The following is a 13571-nucleotide window of genomic DNA, read 5'->3' on the forward strand; positions in this document are numbered from 1 at the left end:
TTCAGTGGAGAAAACAACAATTTCCCTTTGAAATGCAGTGGATAAGATGTATAAAAGCAAACAAATTGGATAAACTTATGTAAAAGAACTTAACACCTGATCATAAACTACATGACTCATGACTGTTATGTATCAACAAAATACAGAAACCAGAAACCAGCAGAAGGATGGAAACCCTTTTTTTTTTCATGGGTTAGTATTATTTAATAATTCCTAACATTTTTTGTTCAGATCTTCAAATGAAAGTCCTTTAAGCCCACGTTCACTCGTCTGAGGTTAAATAAACTGTATGAACTAGGGTTAAAGAGACTGTCACCTGTTAGTGGTTTACCACAGATGATAGACCACATGACTCATGACTGTTATGTGTTGTGCACCAGGTGTTTCTAGAGTTTTCTATCGCAGCATTTAGTGTGAAACCCTTTTTGGGGGTCTACACGTCTTGTTCCCGTCTCCTCATTAAGACTTTATGTGGAAACTCGTCGTCACCGTGACAGCATTTGAGGTAAACGGTTTCATTTCAGCCGGTAATGACCGGAGATTCCCACATGTCACGTGACCGCGCAGCGTTAGTGTCGTCAACGGCCGTCGGTCGACCCAGTTGTTCAGTCAGAGACCTAGGAGGAGGAGCACGGAGAGCTCATGTCGGCAGCTACTCTGGAATAAGTATTATAAAGGTAACCATTTTGTAGTTTTTGTTGTTGTTTGGAGCGTTTCTATTTTATTATTCGGTGAAATATATGCAAATATGTGCGGTGGTTTGGTTGCTAGTGAGCGGCGCTCGCGCTAGCAACCGCCATCTTCGTGTCTGTCGCTAGCTAGAAAAAGGATAAAGCAGTGAATTATTCAGAGGAGAGATGCTGTAGTCAAAGTATCCAGAGAAGGATAGCCGCAACCAGCAGCAGCTTGGCTTCAAATTGAGCTGACAACACAGCACTGTGAACGTGGGGGCGCGGCATGCTGTCGCCGTCTTTTAAAAACAAAAAACAAAAACCCTTCTTCCAAAAAAAAAAATACTTCCAGAGCATCAATCATGGCAAGCTAGCATACTATAAAACACGTCCGAAGCCGTATCAATTATATATTATTCAGATTCCGCTATTATGGTTCATCTGGCAGCTTTATTATTATTAAATTTGATGTAACTGTGTCGCATTTGTCTGCGCCGCTGAGGCCTACTACACCGCACGGAGATGCGCTATCTGCAGGTGCCTCCATGAAGACGTCTGTTTACGCTGGATTCATGTTTCTGCTTTTTGGTTTCCAGTCGCTTCCAGTCGCCAAACGCAATATCTTATGTGTTTTTTTTTTTGCTTTTGGCCCAAGTAGCATTTCTGTGGTGGTTTTCAACTGTAAAATATACTATATATTTTATACGTGAACTAGCAGACAAAGGAGCATCATCAGGTATCAGCATCGCGATGTTTATGGAAGTTTATTTATTAATGCGACCAGTTGTAATTACGTGGGTTGATTTTACTTTGCTAGAAGTGAGTAACACTAATTAATCCTGTATGATATTTCTATATATTTATTATGAAATTGCTATTCTGTCAATGGATGGGGTGATTTACAGTCACAGATCCTAATTGTAAAAAGAAAAAAAAAAAATGTTCCCTTGTCCCTCTGCTCCTCTTGCTGTGAGAATTTCCTTCTTTGTTTTTTTTTTTTAGACATTTAAATATATAACCATTCTCTGTGGAAACTTGGATAAACACGTTACAGATTAACAGTTAACATCATAAAGCAGTCCCTCACAAGCAATTGCCCAAAATGATCGATACACCCAGAGATAAGGGAGAAGCAGACAACGTGAAACACACTGCATGGGTCTGGTATTTGTCTGACGTTGACAAATTGTCACTGATTTGGCCTAGTCCTAGCTAGAGCCACTGGTCACCTAACAAATAGGCAGCCTCTGAGACCAAAAAAGGACGCTATTATTATGCCACTACATATGTGTGTACAGTAGGATGAGGCCTTGTCCATGAATAACCCATAAGCCTTTTACTTTTCTCAGTCTAGATCCCACATGTCCTTTTAAATCCTCCCCAAAAATTATTTGTATTGATCTGTTGGCAGTGTTAGCGGCTGAAGTTCTTCATTTACAGGCAGACTGTGTTGTGTAGAGGGAAAAATAAAGGGGTATAATGACAACATCACGCATAGCCTGCGAGCGGAGCATGATCTGATGTCTGCTCTCCTTACAGTGCTGCTTTGACTCAGGTTTGAACCATGGTTTCTTTTGTTGTAAAGGAAATATGTTTATGTATTTTCATGTGCCTCTTCTGTTTCTGTGCCGATAGAATAAGGAAGAGGAGTTACATCAAACATTGTGGATAGGTATGTGATGTTTGCGTTTCAGTTTTGTTTATTAAGAGTGGATACACACCCAGTGAAGCTCATGCCAACTCCACCTTCTGAAACAACAGCTTACATTTAAACTCTCAACTGTAACACAGACATTTATTTATTAATTTTTTTTTAATTTCACAGTGGCAGCAGTTTGTTGCCATACCATGCTAACCTACCTAAAGTGCAGCCATCTGCCACAAGGCGAGGTGTGTGCAGGTTTGACACGGCCAGAGCTGCTGCTGACACGGCGTGTCACGATGACAGTATCTTGCCAGACTGCTGCGCTGGCTGGCTGATGGGCAGTAAGCTACAGTGTGTGCAGGCTTTTATCTGCCAGGCGGTCCGATTGGCTGCGTTTATAACAAAAGGACACAAACTGTTATAACTGTCACTGAGGTTCTTTGAGGTTTGCTTAAAATTCAGCTGGTTCTGTGGCTGGTGCAACGTGTCTGTGTGAAATCATGTGAAGCTTTTTTTTTGTTGCAAAACTTGTTCGTTATGAGATGATGAAAAAGTGTTTTATGTTTGGTTGTATCACATTTTAATCTTCAAATTGATGATTTGTTTTTTTATTTGATTTAAATTTTTGGTGCCTTTCCTCAAAGATCACAACATCACATTTTAACTTGTTGTGGCACCCCATATGGCGACATGCTGGGCTCCATACTGGCCCCCGCAGCTTTGTGTGGCCGTTCCTGCTTTGTCTCTCTGGTTTCCTGATGTAGCTCAGGCATGCACGTAGCATGTTGTGTATCGGTTTGTCGAGGTATTGTGCTGGCCTGATTGTGTTAACTTGGCTCTCTGGCTAGCCCAACTGAATCCCTCCCTTTAACCTAATTCCCCGTAGCGATATCTATCAGCAGAAGCCAGGGATAGTGGCACCACCCTTATCCACACAGTGTTTGGGCATCTCTCCTAAGAGGATTTGAAATCTCCAATGTAATGCTTGTAAAGCTTTACTAACCAGGACTCAGATGGACTCTAAAAATAAATAAATAAATAAATAAAAACAGCTGTATTCATGTCCGTATTTTCAGACACAGAAGTGAAACTGTTGTGGTTTTTGAATTTAACTTGTGCACTTGCCAATGAGTGGCTGCTGGAGAGGGCATAAACTTTCAGTGTCCTTAACTGAAGCATATTTTAACATCAAAAGAGAAAGCTGATTCAGCCGATGTGAATTCATGCACATTTCTGACATTAGTGTCCCCTTCTCTGTGCTGTGTGGTGTGTTACTTTGGATTATGCAAGGTAATATATACACACAGAAAAGCCAAAAAAACAGATCGGCACAGATGAATCCAGTGCTTAAAAAAACACCAACAATGTGAAGTCACTTTTGTTGATGTTTTTCAAGATCACTTTAAGCTTTTGCTGTTTTAAAATAGGAATTAGGATGAGGGGTAATTCAGACATTTGTTTTTTAAATTAATGTGGGTAGCTGTAATTTTAAAAATGCAAAAATGATTCATAGTCGGCTGTTATAAATGAACAAAATTAGCTGCTTAAGTTTGACATGAACTGTGTGTAGCATTCACCGTTACAGAGTTCACTGATAACACAGAGCAGAGGTGAGACAATCAGTCCACTGCACCTTCTCTGTTTTAAGATTTCACCACTTTTCTTTTTGTCCTTTCTGTTCTTAAACTGAACATCTTTGACATTTGTTCTGTTTGTGGGTCAAAACTGACATTTTGATTACATTAGCCTGGACTTGGATTGAAGTGGAACTCTCTGACATTTCAAGGCTTAAGAGGGTTAATCATTCATGAGTAAGAAGTAATTGTTGGATAATCTGAGACATAGTTTATAGCATTTATCTTGTCACTGGAAAAGTCTTGAGTTGCAAATTAAAATGCCTTCCATGGACATTGGACAAGGAGGGGATCACATGTTTTGACTGTGCGTATTGATTAGTTAAGGGCTCCTGGGTTATATAGTTGTATTTTCTTATGTGACTCAAGTGAAACCAGATTTTGTAGAGAATGAGCAAACCTAAATACCATTATTAGCTACAGTGTAAACATTTAACTTACCGATAGATGGCTCCGTGAAGACATTCAACATCACTGTCGTGCTGACTGTGCGTTGCGTCCCCCATGCACAGTCAGTGTTGTCCGAAGAGGGATCTGGCTCCTCAGACAATAATCATAATCTGTTATGATCTTAATGGAGACTGTCAGTGTGAAGCAGCACTGCCAGCATGTTTTGTCTGCAGTGTCTTACTGCGCCGTGATAGCGATGGGCAGACAGGGATCATGGGGACGCATGCCGGAGTCCAGTGTGTTTGCCAGAGTGAAATAGAGCAGTGTTGCGTAATGCTCAGTGTTAATTCAGTGTGGCCTGGAAAGAGGGGAAGGAGAAGTGTGTTTGGGAAATGGTAAATGTCGGTTGTAGTTTCTAATCTGCATATGAGAGGATATTTTTACACGTCTGTGGTGTGTGAAAGAAGCGCCGAGTGTGTTTACACATGTGTGCGTTATATACACAGCTGTATACGTACAGTAGCTGCAGTTGTAACAGCACAGGCCTATGCACCAGTGTACTGCCAGCCTGCTCCCCACTCCAGTCTTCTGAAGTCAGCATTTGACTCAAAGGCTTTTGGCTCCCTTCCTCCTCAGCAGACATTTTCCTCTGGTGACTGCAGGCCTTTAAGTGAAATCTGCACAACACATTTGGACGCAATAATCCACCCTGTAAATTTCTTGCGGGGAGATTTCTGGTGTGCAGTGCTGCGCACGTAGATGCCTTGTTAGCATTAGAGATTACAACGTGAATGGCACATAAAACCTGTTGACCTGGGCAGCGCAGGGGCCTGGTGTGGGGGGAGGGTCCCTGCTGTAGTGTCCGGCATGTCGGGTCTCTTCCTGAAGCAGAGTAGGTTAATAATACATTTGGTTACCAAGGCACCTCCTGCGCCCATGGTAACGGTGTCAGTGCTGGTGTGAACTTGCTGTCTAACGTCTCATCCATCCCTCTATATCTTCTCGTTCTGTGTTAATCCATGCAGCCACTGAGTAGGTTTTACATTCACAAGAATCGTTGTCGTCTTTCTGCATTCATAAAGAACCTGAAGACCTGGAATCATCAATTGTGTAAACTGCTTTTAAAATCTCGAACCTGTTCAAACTTCTCCAGTATGATGATCTGCTGTTTTCTATGTAGTAGTAAATATAAAGAGGTTAGAAAGTTTCATTTCTAATATTTTCTTACACATTTTTAACAAATTTTCCTAAGCCACACCCTAGAATGTAGATTGACCAATCACAGCTAAGAGAGCTCCCACAGGGGTCCGACACTTTTCCCACAGCGCTCCATTGACTTTAACGCAGGCGTCTCATATTTTCGGTCTCGGCAGGCTATACTGTCGGTATATATCCAGCATCCAGGGTATGGATAAGCCCAATGATGTGCGCGCAAAACCCTGTGGAGCTAACCAAAACATCACCGTTACAGCTGAAGTTGCATAGTTGTTGATACGCTAGCACACGCTGAAGAAATACAACGTTATACGTGCGTAACGTTAGTCCGTTTGCTTCGTAATAACGATTATAGAAGTGAATAGAGACGTACCCAGCTTTGCATGAACAGTGTTGCTCCTTGATATTGATACCAGAGCCTTATAGATAACCAGAAAACCACAGCCCAGAAGAGAATGTCGGACGTAGCAACAGTAACTAAGGGGGGCGGGGCTTAGCCAAAGGTCAATTGACCCTCGACTTTTGGATGCTATATTCTACCATGTTTGTTGGTATAAGCTAAAAGCCCCGTGCTTCCGTACATATAGACGGTGGATTTTCCATGGTCGCCCGTGCTAAATGCGTTCATAAAAAGCTTTATATCGCACCACTAGCAGGGTATGAAAACAATCTATGTTCCGACTGAAATGTGGTATTACAGTACATGTTTACGAAATATTTGGCCAATCGCCATTAGTAAATTTTTGCGATACATAATTACTTCGCAAAACATCTCTCATGAAGCATAAACTTTATTAACAGAAAAAAAAACTTACTGTGTAGGACTCGTCACTTGCCATTGGAAGCTCCTTGCAGCAGCCTACGTTCCTGCTGGATCCTGCAGCTTAGCTGGCAACCTCGAGTCAGGGGGGAGGGGGAGGGGATACACCATTCTACAGTATTTTGAAAGTGATTGCAGTACCAGTTTTGACCACAATCCTACATACGGTTCCTTTAAAATCTAGAACGACTTTACTTTAACCTGTTCAAACTTCTCCAGTATGATGATCTGCTGTTTTCTGTGTAGTAGTAAATATAAACAGGTTAGAAAGTTTCATTTCTAATATTTTCTTACACATTTTTAACAAATTTTCTTTCTAATAGACCTAAGACTAATTGAGAATATAATTAGCGGTTAACAATTATAAAACATTAACAATAGCTGGAACTCTAAGTGATTATGAATAACCAGAAAAGACTAATTAAACTGACTTGCCTAAATATAAGCTACGCTACTGAAAAGGAATGTATTCTGAAATGACATTCCTGCATTAAATGGACCTTCATGACTGCACTAATGTTGAAACAGCTTAAATAAGGTGGTAATTCAACTGTATGATGATTTGGGATGGTTTTATGTGCAGCCAATATGAAACATTATGAAACATTAGATAGTGGGATTGTCCAAATGGAGTTGTATAGCAAGGAGGTTTTTACACAGTTAACGCAATTTCACTCTGCCGTCAAGAGTAGTTTCTTTGCAGTTGTTGAATTTCATCACGTATTTACACAATTATTGACCTCCTAAATATTGGACTTCCTGTAGTCAGCTTTCACAACCATGTCTCTGTCTAGTGACTCTCTAGGTCATCCACAGACTTAACTGAGCTGTGGATGGCGGTTATCCAGCTTGCTCTGACAAGACAGAAACACACAATTGACGTTGGTGCGAACAGAACAAACTATGCATTTGAACTCCTCTTGAGGCCTCATAAAAAACATTTAAGAATGAAATTCAAAATGATAGTATAGCTACAAATATGCTTGTGAAACAGAAAGGTAACGCCCTGTAGCTCTGCTCTGTCTTTCTGCCCTTTCTTCCTGGTGCATTGTTTGAATGCCTGTCACCTTTTTAATCAGGCAGATGCAGCATTTGTGTCTTTGCCAGTTTGGCCAAGGTGTTGTACCATCATTATTTTTCTCAACTTCCCTCTTTCATGTACACGACGTAGATGCAAAAATGATGGTGAAACTACAAAAATATTCATAGTGCAGACAAAAGATTTCAGCTTAAATCCCCTCACCTGTTTAATGTACTGTACATCAATGTTGGGTGTAATGTTTTAACCGAAGCAGTTACTTAAAATGTTCTACTTCTCTTCTTTGTATAGATTGTTGCAGCAAAGTGAGTATTACACCTCACCATGTCCCAGGACAAGAGTGGATACCCCATTATGGGTGAGACCAACCCGCTTCATAACGACGTCTACGGACCACCTCAGCCGGGTTTCGGTGTGCCCCCTCCCAACTACAGCCAAGCAACAGGGGGACCGTACCCACCAGCAGCCGGATATGGACAGCCTGGCTTCCCCCAGGCAGGACCAGGCTTTGCCCCTGGTCCCTACCCTCAGATGCCTTACCCTCAGATGCCCTATCCACAGGGTCCCTACCCTCAGGGGCCGTATCAGCAAGGACAGCCAGGCTTTTCCGGAGACCCCATGGGTGAATATTTAAAGATATAAGGGGTTTCTGAACAGATTCCTTGCTACTCTGTTGTTGTTATTACATACCTGAATGTTTCACTGAAGTGTTAAACCATGACATAGCCAATATGACATATGGGGAATATTTTATTGTTAAATGATGGAATGAATTTCTACACTATGTGCATGTTGGGCCTGGAAGGAGGTTGTAAGCATAATTTTATCACGGTCAACTGGAGAGCACATTACTGGCCTCGCTTTAGATCACACTCAGTACTGATGAATGGGCAATCAGTGAGACGATCAATACCACAATCAAGAGTGTGCTGAAAACACCGCAACACTGCATCCGTTTGTGTTGCCAGCTGGTTTTTATATCCCTAATTTTTTATCCTGTTACTGTTATTTAGGAGCACCTGCAGGCAGCCCTGGTTACCATGGCGACGTGCCTCCTTCTTACTACGACAATGAGGAGTTCACCAACTCTGGCTTTGAGGACAAGAACATCCGACAAGCTTTCATCAGAAAAGTAGGTCCCTCTGATGAAGTAGTTCAAACAGATGATTTAAAAAAAAAAAAAAAAAAGAAATATATCTTGTAATGTCGCTCCAAACTACTAAAACGTGACTCTTTAAGTCTAAAGGTGGCTCCTTTCCTCTTCTTTCCTAACAGGTCTTCATGGTTCTCACAGTGCAGCTGCTGGTCACTTTCTCCTTTGTCGCCGTCTTCACCTTCGTCGACGATGCCAAGTTATTTGTGCGTCGCAATCCTTGGACATACTATGTGTCCTATGCAGTCTTTTTTGTGAGTCTGATCGTCCTTAGCTGCTGTGGAGACTTCCGCCGCAAACACCCCTGGAATCTGGTTGCTCTGGTAAGAACTCGCTTGTAAGGCAAGGGTGTAGTGGAGGTTTTAAGGGGCACACAAACGCTACTTTAGTAAACTTAAACAACTTCTATGCAGACTGCATGCCATATGAAATAATTGATTATACCTGGTCTTTATAAGGGTGCTGTGACTTTTTTTTTTTTTTTTAGCTGGACCTAAAACTTGTGTCATAAATCATATTAATTTGGCTGTTTTCTGTCTTGCAGTCCATCCTGACGCTGAGCCTCTCCTACATGGTGGGCATGATCGCCAGCTTCTACGAAACAGAGACTGTCATCATGGCTGTGGGCATCACTGCAGTGGTCTGCTTCACTGTCGTCCTCTTCTCGCTACAGGTCGGCAAACGCATGAGTGCTTCCATCAGTGATATACAGCAGTCAATCTCTGTCAAAGAGTCCGTTATCAGTGGACACAAATTTAAATCAAACAATCAACAAAAAACTCACAAGTAAAGAGGAGAAGTATTTGGATAGAATAAGGAAGGTACTGTCTAAAAAGCAGGAGATGGAAGGAGAGATGAAAAAGAAAGAAACATGGAACAAAGTACAGCAAAGTATTTAAGTAGCTTTCAGGTCCCCCTACATACAACTGCTTCAGTAAACATCTAAGGTCTACACAGGCACCTAAACATCATCAAAGTCAGACAATTTGCTCTAATTAGATTTCTCATTGAGATGCTTTATAGACGCTCTATCTTTTCAGCTTTTCACAGTTAAAGCTCCTTCTTAAACATTCAAACCACTCAGTGTCTTATGAATTATCAGGCCTGCAGTGATTTGCGTTTCTTTAAGTGCAGTAGGATGGTGGCTGATATTTTCCTTAAACTTGCCTTTTTGTTCTTTTTCTAAACCCTGTTTTTATCCTCTTGTTCTTCACTACAGAGCAAATATGACTTCACTTCCTGTCGGGGTGTGCTGTTTGTGTGCCTGATCGTGCTGTTGCTCTTCTCCATCCTCTGCATCTTCATCCGCCACAAGATCCTGCACATTGTCTACGCCTCACTGGGAGCCCTGCTCTTCACCTGCGTAAGTTTCATACTTTTCCACACCTTACAAAAAAATTACAGCCCTCTGCACATCAATAACTTTAACATGGTTTATATGTGATCAGTGTTGTCCATTGTATATAGAAAGATAGTTTTATCGCCGTTGTCCAGCTTTCCATTACCCTGCGGTATTTGATAGTCGTTAGCATACAGATGGTGTTCCACCTTCCAGTGAACTTCATTGTGCTAAGTAACAGAAGCATGTGCAGGATGTTAAAGAGCAAAGCACAACCTTAGTGGGAAGAAGATTAATGTTCAGGATGAGGAAAGAGCAATGCATACTTTGTGAGGACAAGACTGAACCAAAACAGCCAATAGAAAAGCGAGATAGAAAGATAGAATTCCCTGAGATAAATAAAGGAGGAGGAGATGTGATAAGAGGCGTTTAGTAGGAAAAAGCAACTCCTGAGGTCAGAGCAAATGTTTTTTTTTTTGGTTGTTTATATACTAAAGCTAAAAGCGTGATAGAACATGATAGAACAGGAAAATAGGTGGTGTGTAATGAAGCATAATGAACGATAGTCAACTGAAATCCTAACAAACAACAAGAATAGCTTTGCCAGTGATTGTGGCACACATGTTGTTTAAAAGTTCATGTCAACATTCAAATAAAAAACAGCCCTGCATTAAAAATAGGGAGGTGCTCTAGTATGTTGTATCAGGTGACTGATGCAGCATACATGTTTGTGTATTTGATGTTCAGGTTAGATGAAGATTTAACATGAAAAGGGGACTGTCAGCTTGGTGTGTCATTGTTATTAATCCAGTCATCTGATCTATGTCAGTCAAACCAGATCCCTTTTGAAATGACTAATGCCACATTTATTCCGTGCAGTTTTTGGCTGTTGACACCCAGCTTCTCCTGGGCAACAAGAAGCTGGCCCTGAGTCCGGAGGAGTACATATTTGCTGCCCTCAACCTCTACACTGACATCATCAACATTTTCCTCTACATCCTGGCTATTGTGGGACGCTCCCGTGAATGAGGCTGCACCTTCAAGACAATGGCAGAGAGATCAAAAATGCCTCCTTTTATTGTGAAATGTTGATAACATGCCCTTTCTCTTTGGCTCATTTGACTTTTTCTTACTTTTTTTTCCCGTGATACTGTTTGGTTCCTGTCACACACACGCACATAGTTCTGTTTTTAAAGCAAGTAGTAGTGCTGTGAAGGAAATGCAGCCTGTCATAACATGCAGCTGAGAAGGGGCACTATTTATTCACTCTAACAAAAATCTTGCCATTATTGACAGAGTCTGATGATCTGTCCTCAGTTTTGACCACCACCGCTTGCTATAACTGCTCTCTGCTTCTACTAAGCACAGATGGCTATGTCTGCATTACCTACCCCCCAACTTCCAGTTTGGCTCAGCACATACAGAATAAAACATGTCACCCTGTAAGTGCTTGGCTTTCAGCCTGGCCTTGCTGTAGAGATTAAACAGAAAAAGAGTGAGGAAAATGATGCTTAATAATGATACAAACCTGCTTTGCCTGAAGAGAAGTTAGTGTTAGAAATGCCCTTCAAATCTGTCTGTTCTCCCCAAGTTACATCATCCTTTCAGCCTGCTGGTGTGAAGTAAGTCTGCATGGCAAAATCGGAAACACAACTAAAGATGTGGTATGACTCTCTAGAGCTACCAGAGGAATACCTTTAGCTTGCTTGTCACAGCTGTAAATAGTTAAGTGTTTTACTGTATATGATGCCAGTACCCCCCACCCCTACCTCTGAAAGGCATGCTGGAGCGATTCTCATGGAGGGGTTGCTGTTTTTTGGAAGAATGTGCTCTGTTATATGTTGCAGTATCTAACACCTTTTGATGGCATATGAATGAAGCTCAGTGGAGGATATGTATGACACATATGAATATAAAATATTTATAATCGGTATATTCTGCAGGAACATATTTCTTCAAATGGAAGACCTTTTCTGTTCTGAAATTGTTTGTTATTCCATAGCTAATATGTTTTAATTTTCCTTAGTTTTTTCCTTTGCTGTTCGCACTAATTCCATCTTGTCTGGTAATTAATGTGAAGTGAAAATGTAGTGTTGTATTTATTTTTTTTCTCATTACAATGAATATATTGGACTTTGTGGACAATATATTCTTTTATAAAAAGCTGATCCTTTTAAAACCAATTAAGTAGACAGAAACTTAATCTTACAGAAGGTGTTTATTGTGTTTGAAGTTGGTGTAAAGTACAGAAGAGTCCCGATGTAGTTGTGGACACATGATATACTGGTGACGCTCAAAATGAAGCAACATGCAATGAAAGCCAAAACACTCCGACATGCAAACACACGTGCTAATTGATATATCTAACACCAATATTTTTATTCTGTAGAATCTCTTTTGATTTCCACCTCTTGCATGAGACTCTCCTCATTTGCATGTGCTGATAATGCACACAGTACTGCTATTCTTGTTTTGGGGAGACGATGTTTAATGGCAGACCTGTTAGACCTTTTTTCTTTTTTTTTTAATTGTGTTTGTATCCAACTAACGTGTAAGTGTGTATAGAACTCATTAGTGGTTTGACGTGTATAGATAAAGTACGTTTTGGGCTTCGTAGGTATGTTTGCACTGTATATTTGCATCAAATCAAAGTTGAACTGAATTCCTCTACACAGCTGTTTGCTTTTCATTAAAACGGATACAATGGAAAGCTGTCGAACTTTGTGTGTTGATTTATTTTGTGTTAAAGGAAGCTGCTCATCATATAAAGGAAATGTAACATCCTGTGCCCCTGTGAAATGTTTTTTTCTTATGAACCAAAACCAGCCTTGTCCTTGATTGCAATTTCCAGGGCTGTTAGACAAGCTAGCCAGGAAGTAACACAAAGACTTCTCATGTCTCTAGAAATAAAAGTTAAAGAATCATTACTGACGTACTGGTTATTTCACATATTTGGGTTAAAGACATCATTAATATTTGTTATTCATTATTGCTATTTAGATATTGACGCCACTTTTAAAATCAAGGATGAATAAGATTCAAGGCTTGTTAACTGTTGCCTTGTCAGAATCAAATTTGATACACTGAAACGCAGATTAAAATCAAGAATTTGGGTATTACACAGGCTTTACATTTAATTTGCAGCTGTAAATATAATTTAAAGTTAAATTAGTAAGTTTTCATTATTTATTGTTTATAGAACATTTGTATACAAGTACTATGTAACTTGCAAAAGCCAAACAATTATATATTTACATGTATATATATATATTGTAATAATTGTTCCCCAAATATCATTTTTATCTGTGACTTTTTAAAATTACTGCTGTAAAGAGTCTGCTACTGCTGCGCATGCGCACCTTTGATAATCTTCGGCGCCAACCGCAATCGTGCACGCACGCGCACCATTGAATCAGTAGCAATAGGTCACATCCCTTACCTGGATATTTAAGCAGACTACCTACTACGTTGTTTCTGGATAATCATGAGCCAGTTTGGAGGTTAGATATCGTATATTAAAACTTTAAGTCAACATAAGGGATGATTTAAAAGTAACCTATACCAAGTATTTTTGTGTAAATATGTCTGGGGGGTGTTGGCATAGTAACGGCACAATTCAGCCGGTAACGTTTTAGACTCTTCCTACATAGCTAGCTAGTCACTGG

General features: G+C 40.5%; 1 protein-coding gene across 2 annotated transcripts; it reads left to right on the forward strand.

Annotated features, from left to right (window-relative positions):
- Positions 1-312: 312 nt before the first annotated feature.
- Positions 313-12692, forward strand: grinaa (glutamate receptor, ionotropic, N-methyl D-aspartate-associated protein 1a (glutamate binding)). 2 transcript variants are annotated; one of them, XM_084563753.1, is made up of 8 exons: positions 313-677; positions 2307-2343; positions 7706-8036; positions 8428-8546; positions 8690-8890; positions 9112-9240; positions 9787-9930; positions 10786-12692. In XM_084563753.1, the coding sequence occupies exons 3-8, from the start codon at positions 7739-7741 to the stop codon at positions 10933-10935; spliced, it is 1041 nt and encodes a 346-aa protein (XP_084419879.1). In that variant the 5' UTR covers positions 313-677; positions 2307-2343; positions 7706-7738; the 3' UTR covers positions 10936-12692. The 2 variants fall into 2 exon arrangements, with proteins under 2 accessions (XP_084419879.1, XP_084419880.1); XM_084563754.1 differs by lacking the exon at positions 2307-2343.
- Positions 12693-13571: the final 879 nt, after the last annotated feature.

The sequence above is a fragment of the Chelon labrosus genome (genome assembly GCF_963514085.1).
Source record: "Chelon labrosus genome assembly, chromosome: 16".
In the NCBI taxonomy this organism is placed as follows: domain Eukaryota; kingdom Metazoa; phylum Chordata; class Actinopteri; order Mugiliformes; family Mugilidae; genus Chelon; species Chelon labrosus.

Coding starts and splice junctions, on each gene's coding strand:
- grinaa (XM_084563753.1), top strand. CDS start 7,739: ATGTCCCAGGACAAGAGTGGATACCCCATTATGGGTGAGACCAACCCG. Junction 8,037..8,427: donor CTTTTCCGGAGACCCCATGG/GTGAATATTTAA, acceptor ACTGTTATTTAG/GAGCACCTGCAGGCAGCCCT. Junction 9,931..10,785: donor GAGCCCTGCTCTTCACCTGC/GTAAGTTTCATA, acceptor TATTCCGTGCAG/TTTTTGGCTGTTGACACCCA.